The sequence below is a fragment of the Camelina sativa genome, chromosome 3 (assembly GCF_030686135.1).
Source record: "Camelina sativa cultivar CO46 ecotype springtype chromosome 3, ASM3068613v1".
NCBI classification, from domain to species: domain Eukaryota; kingdom Viridiplantae; phylum Streptophyta; class Magnoliopsida; order Brassicales; family Brassicaceae; genus Camelina; species Camelina sativa.
In genome coordinates, this window is record NC_141882.1 from 12,903,469 (window position 1) to 12,911,158 (window position 7,690).

The 7,690-nt window shown below is 33.3% G+C and overlaps 2 protein-coding genes across 2 annotated transcripts; both read right to left on the reverse strand.

Moving 5' to 3' along the window:
• Positions 1 to 1,441: 1,441 nt before the first annotated feature.
• On the reverse strand, positions 1,442 to 3,412 carry LOC104777042 (uncharacterized). Its single transcript, XM_010501233.3, has 3 exons — positions 2,923 to 3,412; positions 1,992 to 2,728; positions 1,442 to 1,912 (listed from the first exon to the last, which is right to left on the reverse strand). The coding sequence occupies exons 1-3, from the start codon at positions 3,019 to 3,021 to the stop codon at positions 1,582 to 1,584; spliced, it is 1,167 nt and encodes a 388-aa protein (XP_010499535.2). The 5' UTR covers positions 3,022 to 3,412; the 3' UTR covers positions 1,442 to 1,581.
• Positions 3,413 to 3,836: 424 nt separating this feature from the next.
• LOC104777041 (uncharacterized) lies at positions 3,837 to 5,703 on the reverse strand. Its single transcript, XM_010501232.2, has 3 exons — positions 5,436 to 5,703; positions 4,514 to 5,241; positions 3,837 to 4,421 (listed from the first exon to the last, which is right to left on the reverse strand). The coding sequence occupies exons 1-3, from the start codon at positions 5,520 to 5,522 to the stop codon at positions 4,091 to 4,093; spliced, it is 1,146 nt and encodes a 381-aa protein (XP_010499534.2). The 5' UTR covers positions 5,523 to 5,703; the 3' UTR covers positions 3,837 to 4,090.
• Positions 5,704 to 7,690: the final 1,987 nt, after the last annotated feature.

The window sequence follows — 7,690 nt, forward strand, 5'->3', positions numbered from 1 at the left end:
TAAATTAATATCACTATAAATTAATAAAATTTCTTGGTCCCAAAATTATTAATTTATAGAGGTTTTACTGTATATTAATAGAGAAGCACTCTCACAAAAATGCTGAGGTGTCGCGTTCACAGAGCTCCTGTACATTTTTTAATAAATGCATTTACTTCTCATTGTTATTTACATAAATATGCCACTAAAATATTATGATCCAATGTTTTTTCTATTAGTTTTTAAAAATGAAAGATTTAATCAACTATTAAATCCAAAAATTTATAACCTATTTACTTATTAAAAGTAAATTACATTTCACAAACAAGAAAAAAATTATTCATTTATTTATCACTTTTATCATTTCTCTTATTGCATTTTTAAACTTGAGATTAGTTTAAATGAAATCAATTAGTTTAAAATATTATTTTATCTATAGATAATAATTTGAAATATAAAATATGTGAATTTGATTTTTAGGAACACAAAAATACATCAAAAATTTCTACACCACCTTGAAATTCTTTTCCAAGTTTAAAAATTTCACGGGTGAAACGTATTTTACAAAATATAAATGTAAATTTGAATCCCCTATATATTAATAGAGAAACACTCTCACAAAAACGCTGAGGTGTCGCGTTCACAGAGCTCCTGTACTTTTTTAATAAATGCATTTACTTCTCATTGTTATTTACATAAATATGCCACTAAAATATTATGATCCAATGTTTTTTCTATTAGTTTTTAAAAATGAAAGATTTAATCAACTATTAAATCCAAAAATTTATAACCTATTTACTTATTAAAAAGTAAATTACATTTCACAAACAAGAAAAAAAATATTCATTTATTTATCACTTTTATCGTTTCTCTTATTGCATTTTTAAATTTGAGATTAGTTTAAATGAAATCAATTAGTTTAAAATATTGTTTTATCTACAGTAATAATTTGAAACATAAAATATGTGAATTTGATCTTTAGGAACACAAAAAGACATCAAAACTTTCTACACCACCTTAAAATTCTTTTCTAAGATTAAAAATTTCACGGGTGAAATGTATTTTACAGAATATAAACGCAAAATTTGAATTAAAGAAAAAACTTTACTTACATATTTTGTTTAATACAAACAAATCTTAAATCTCAAATAATAATTTTACTCATAATTTAAATCGATTTATTCCGCACATAGTGCGGGTTGGTACCTAGTCCGAGTTAATACATATGTATTGTTTGTCTTCTTTTTTTTTTTTTTTTTTTTTTTTTTTTGCTCAAATACATGTATAGTTGTAGTTGGGGAATTGGGATAGTTAAACACGTGACAGCCATATAATTTATGTGGGTGGTACTTTTCCCCATTCTATACAACTGTAAATAAGAAAGATGGTTTGGTGGCTAACAAGAATTGTTTCAGGTATAAACAAATGAAGTGAATTGTGTTATTTGTGTCTGTAAAGAATGTTTATAGAAGAACTATTCCATTGATCATAACAAACTTATACAGTCAAAAGGGAACATATATAGATGACAGATATTTAGATCTCAGCCAGTCGAGAGACAGTAAAACCGAAGCTAACAAAGCCATCTAATTAATCGTAGAACTAGCTAGAAGCTGGAGGAAACCAGTAAGGATGCACAATATGATTCAGTGCACCTTTAGGAGCAGTAAAAGAAGAGACATCTCTGGTGGTGAGATCGTAAATGCCTAAGCCAAAGCCAACAAAATAGATGGAGTTTGGCTTAAGGCCAGGAAAAGAGCTTGCGGGGACGCAAAAAGCCTCGCTCTTTGAAACAAAGATGCACAAATCTCCAATGTCATCAGTGTAACACATGAATCTTCCTTCTATAGTTTCCTCTTCTCTAAACACCATGAAGCGCTGCGTTTCATATGTTATTCTACTCGAATAATTAGCCAAACATCCCTTGGCGTACCTTCATACAAAAACCAACGATCGAGCAAATCAGCAATAATGTATAATTCATATGGTAGTAGCTATAGAGTATATTATACCATTTGACTAGGAAACGTTCATCTCCGGAGGGTGACTCCACAAAGCGTTCTGTCCTACAAGAAGAAGGAAACAGCTCCGAGATCTCCGAGTCATACTTGAACGACTCTGGAAAGTTTCGGAACTGCAACTCATGGAACTCAGGCTGGCCGGCTTTGTCGAAGTGGAGATCGTAGGATAACAAGTGATGGCCTCCAGGACCAGGCAAGTAGAACTTTTGATCTCTCTTGGAATACGTCAGATTCGAGGTTGGAAAGTAGTCATAAGGGGTCTGGAACTTAGTCCAACGCAAGTCACGACGGGGCCTACAGAAACTGATCTGGTCACCCAATGACTTGAGGCCAACAACCCAGTCTTCATCGTCATCAGGACAACAGGACATTGCCACGTTCCAGATCACATCAGTTTGGCAAGCGAGCAGAGGGTTAAGAGGAGGCAGAGTCAAGAGTTTGGGGTTTGGTTTGCAATTCCATGGGTTCAAAAAGTCGGTGAGGAGTACACAACGGTCTTGTGTGCCAGAGTGAACTGACCATCCCTGGGAAGCTCCGATCCATTTGGCTGTAATGATTTCTTCTGGAATTGCTTTGTCCGTAAGCTTGAGTAACTCTTGTTTCGCAGGGTCGTACAAATCTACTTCTCCGTTGCTGACGCCTTCCGACGGCGGTCCTGCACGGACACTAAGCGACAAATACGGACCGGTCGTGGAAGATGAAAACGAACGAACGCTCCTCTTGTGAATCTGCCATGTTTAAGCAAAAATAAAAGTAAATCCTCAATTCTCTAAAGTATAGATCTATATCTCAACCCTCCGATCCTTAATTCCTTATCTATGTAATCTAAAGTAGACAAAGGTAGAAAATAAACCATCTAATCTTAAGAAAATAAAAGCAGAATAAAATTAGAAAATTAAACAAAAAGCAAGGAAGATCTTACGTGGGGGGAGAGCTTGGAGAGAAGCCGAAACATTATTGCAAATAACAAACACCAAGAAAGACCAAAATTAAGTTGATGTATTTGTGGAGTCTCTACCATATATCTTCACTTACCTTAAAAGAGAGAGATATATAAGCGTGGGTAGCAAGTTTTATTTCTTTCTTTTTTGTGAAACTTTCGTTTTTGGAATCTTGCCAAAGCCAAGGCAGTCGCTGCTAGAACAGAGCAATAATTATGCTTTTCTTATACATTTTTTCTATATTTTTTTTTCCTTTGCCCACTCACAGTTGTTACAAAAGGTTGTAATAACTTTGTTGACGGAACAATATATTTTTGACTGAACCATATATTTTTCATACACCAGTTATCTAAAACTTACATATGGGGTCTAGCTGGTGTTTATTCGAACTGATTATAAACATAACTGTAATGTATAATTAGGATTCTATGAGACTCGTTAAATGTATATTGAAGACATGACAATACGAAACATTAAATTCAATGTGGTGAGGACAGTATAAATATGGGGTGTGGCAGTTACAAAAGAGTTTAAGAAAAAATCCATATGCAATGAAAGTATTCAACCAGTCATAGAAACTGTATTATTTTCTGTCTCGGTCAAAATGGTGTTCTCTATGCTGTAATAACGTGGATATTAATATCTTTAAGTTGCATTTATTGGTATATATTAAATCCTGACATGCTTCTGATGAATCTTTGTTTTGGGGTTAAGATAGAAATGTGCAATCAGAGAATCCAGGGCCATGAAAGAATGTGTGATTCAACTTACTTCTTCAACATATTTCTGATTGTCTCTCCTACTTTCAAGTTCACTATGATCTTAATTGTAGTCTCCGTGTCTCGGCTTCTATTGATTCAATTTAGTTTTAGTGCTTATATGAGCTATGGACTCCTTAAGTAAATTGCATATATATAAGTTTAAACTTGATAAGTTTGAGTAATCTCGGCTGGGGCTTCACAAGAGATATCACATGGACATAAAAGTTGGGGAACAAACAGGCTAAAAAAGGATCTGTAATGTAAGACAAGTTACATCAGATATACTCCATGTGACACCAACTACCAAATGAAGTCTTCAAATTAAACTGGACAGAACCAACCACACCATAAGACCAATCACCAATGATTCAATGAAGCAAACAGAGGGCTAAGGAGAAAACGGAGGAAGCCAGTAGGGTGAATAAGGAATCCTGCTTGGTGTGCCTTGAGGATATTCGTAGCAGCCATAGGTTCTTTCCGTGAGATTGACCGTTGCAAACACACGGCCATGCAAACAGATGGAGTTAGCGTGGAGACCAGGGCAAGAGCTCGCCTTGACGCAGAAATCCTCTCCCTTTGAAATGAAAATGCACAGATCTCCAATGTCGTCTGTGTAACGCATGTTTTTCCTTCCATCTTTTGTCTCTTCCTCTCTGAACACCATTACTTTCGGTGACTTGCATTTTTTACTGGAGTTTTTAGGGGAATATTCACAGAACCTGCATACACGTTACAAGTCAAATGGGTGTTTAGTTTTTTTTGTTTCAGACAATTCCGTAATAATAATATCTAAAAACTATACTTAGGTTACCATTTGACAAGGAAACTTTCACCGGAAGGTGACTCCACCCAATGATCCTCCCTGCAGTAGGAATCCAATTGCTTCCAGTGAGAACGTGGCATGTCGGGAAGGTTGTGCAACACCAACTCATGGAACTTAGGCTTCTTGTCTTCCTTAAAGTTGAGATCCCAGGAGCATAAGTAGTTGCCTCCAGGAGCAAGCAAATAGAACCTTTGGTCTTTCTTGGAATACATAAGTTTTGAGCTATCCCATGACTCAAAAGGTGCTAGGATGTTAGTCCAACGCAGGTCACGACGGGGCCTGCAGAGACTCAGCTGTCTGCCCAAGAACTTGATGCCAACGACCCAATCTTGGTCGTCTTGATCAGGAGGAGAAGAGGACATGGCCACGTTGCACACGACTTCGGTTTGGCCATTGCACATTGAAGTAAAAAAAGGCAGGTGAATGATCTCTGGTTTTGACTTGGAAGCGTAAGGGTTTAGAAAGTCGCTGATAAGTACCGACCGATCTCTTCTATCGGAGAAAAGTCCCCATCCATGCGAAGCTCCTACCAACTTCCCGTCAAAAAGCTCAATGGGAAATGTTTTGTCCGTACTGACTAACTTGGAATCTCCTATGTTGAATAACAGGAGATGTCCGAGGAGGCCGCCGTCCGGCGAGGGTTCTACAATGCTGGCGATCGAAGCACATGGGCCGGTCGTGGAGGATGAAAACGAACGAACGCTCCTCTTGTGAATCTGCCATGTTTAAGCAAACAGAAACGTAAATTCTCAAATCTCTAAAGAATAGATCTAAATCTCAAACCCTCGTTACCCTCCGATCCTTATCTATCTAATCTAAAGTACAAAAAGTAGAAACTAAACCATCTAATCTAAGAAAATACAAGCAAAAGAAATTAGAAATATTGAACAAAAGACAAGCAAGAGCGTACGAGGGGAGAGAGCTTGGAGAGAAGCCGAGACATTATTGCAGATAACAACACCAAGAAAACCAAAAATTCTTGTGGAGTCTCTACCATATATCTTTCTCTTACCTTAAAAGAGAGATAGAGGCGTGGCTAGCAAGCTTTTGTTTCCTTTTTGGTGAAATTTTCGTTTTTGGAATCTTGCCAAAGCCAAGGTAGTTGCTGCTAGAACAGAGACAATAATTATGCTTTTCTTTTACATTTTCCTATAAATATTTTTTTTTCTTTTTCCCTTGTATCTTTCAGTCTTGGTAACCCCATTTACCAAGGACCACTCAGAATTCTTACAAAAGATACAATAACTTTGTTGACAGAATCTACAAGTACATAATAATAAACCATAAATTCTGAGCCAACCATATTTCACACACCCCGATCTATCTAAAAACTTACGTATGTGTAATGTGGTCTAGTAATAAGTATTGGGTCAAACTTTAAATGTTTTAACGGTGTAATGTATAATTTACGAGTTAGACTCTATGAAATTCAACGTATACAGTTTAAATTTGGAGTGTTGCAGTTAAGAAAAAATCCATGTGGATTTTGTTTATCCAAAAAAACAAAATCCATGTGGATTTTATGGCTTTGGAGATGTGAGGTTTCTCTCTGGAAACTCTTTATGACTCTATCTAAAGTTATAATATACTCTTCTTTGAAAAGACCAAAATCTTTCTTTTTTGGTGTGTTTTAACACATGAGGATTGTCTTGAAAGTATTCAACCCATCATACATATTATATATGAAAATTATATATGATTGATGATGGTAATAAAATATTATCTTATAAAAAAATTTTAAATTAGCATTAAAGAAAAAAAATGAAATTTCATATACATAATTTTTAAAAATATAAAAATCAGTTGTGTTATAAAATTAAATCTGATTAAAAAATCATGAATTTAACTCGACGTCCACTCGAGGCAAATCAAACTCATGACCTCACATATCCTAAACCATTTCTTTGACTACAAGAAAAACGAAGCAATTTTATAATCATGAATTTAACTCGTTTTCATATTTAATTGATCGCTACCAACTATGTTTTCATGTTTTTATTCAATGTTTTCTTATACTTCATATTATTTCTTGTCATTTTCATTGTCAAATTTTATGGTAATTGTCATCGTTACTTTTACTTTCTATTTCTTTGTTATACTCTTTTTCTTCTTCTTCCTCGTCAACTTCTTCACATTCTTCTACTGAAAAACCTTTTTTTAGACTACCACACAACTTGTTAAACCATCAAACTCCAATAACAAAATAATTTATTTTCTCATAAAATTTGTGAAATTCATGAAGACCAACATAGTCAACACATGCACCCAATTATTGATAATTTCATCCATATTCTTATTTGGTTTTAGATCCATACGTTTAGAAACTTCTCAAACCAAAATCCTTATTTGGTTTATAATATATTTTAAAAACATAATAAAATATGCTAATAATTATTTATTTAATATGAATCATATGATATATAGAAATATGAGTACACTATAAGAATATATTAATTATAAATAAATAATATTAATTATATTATATCATCAAATAATATCAACCATATCATATTATCAAATAACTGTAACCGTATATAATCGGAACTGTATTTAAATGTAACCGTTTAACCATTTATTAAACGGTTATGGTTAAGGTTAAACAAAATTTCTAACCATAACCGATGGTTAATAAACCGTAACCGTGACAACCGTAATCCTAGTGATGACTATGTATAGACAATAAAATATATGTGTTTGTCGTCCATCTTTCTTCTTTAAACCCTAAAATTTGACTCAAACATCAAATCGAGGTCTTGCAATGTCAATCCTTCTTCCTTAGACCCAAAAATAAAAAATTAATGAAAAAATATCAACTCATCTATAAATCATACGCAAAAATATGTTTTAAAGCTCATAAGAAATAAAAAGCACAAACGTAGAGAAATAAGATAATTTATGTTTTACATCAATATTTATACTACTTTAAATTTTTAAAAGGTTTCGAAATATAAAACTTGAACCTTTTAAAAAGTTTCAATATTTATAATATTTTAAACCTTTAAAATTTAAAAATTATAATATTTAAAAACTTTTTCAAAGCTAAGAAATTTTAAAAGTTTTAATATTTATAATAATTAAACTTCTAAATTTTTTAAATATTATATTATTTTTTTGTAACTTTTTAAAGTTTTAATTTGATCAGATAAAAAACCGGATCAAACCGAA

Excerpts from the sequence above, each read along its gene's own strand:
- LOC104777042 (XM_010501233.3), bottom strand. The coding sequence starts at position 3,021 with ATGGTAGAGACTCCACAAATACATCAACTTAATTTTGGTCTTTCTTGG. Across the intron at positions 2,729-2,922 it reads TCTCCAAGCTCTCCCCCCAC|ATTCACAAGAGGAGCGTTCG; the intron begins GTAAGATCTTCC and ends TAAACATGGCAG. Across the intron at positions 1,913-1,991 it reads GAACGTTTCCTAGTCAAATG|GTACGCCAAGGGATGTTTGG; the intron begins GTATAATATACT and ends TTTTGTATGAAG.
- LOC104777041 (XM_010501232.2), bottom strand. The coding sequence starts at position 5,522 with ATGGTAGAGACTCCACAAGAATTTTTGGTTTTCTTGGTGTTGTTATCT. Across the intron at positions 5,242-5,435 it reads TCTCCAAGCTCTCTCCCCTC|ATTCACAAGAGGAGCGTTCG; the intron begins GTACGCTCTTGC and ends TAAACATGGCAG. Across the intron at positions 4,422-4,513 it reads GAAAGTTTCCTTGTCAAATG|GTTCTGTGAATATTCCCCTA; the intron begins GTAACCTAAGTA and ends ACGTGTATGCAG.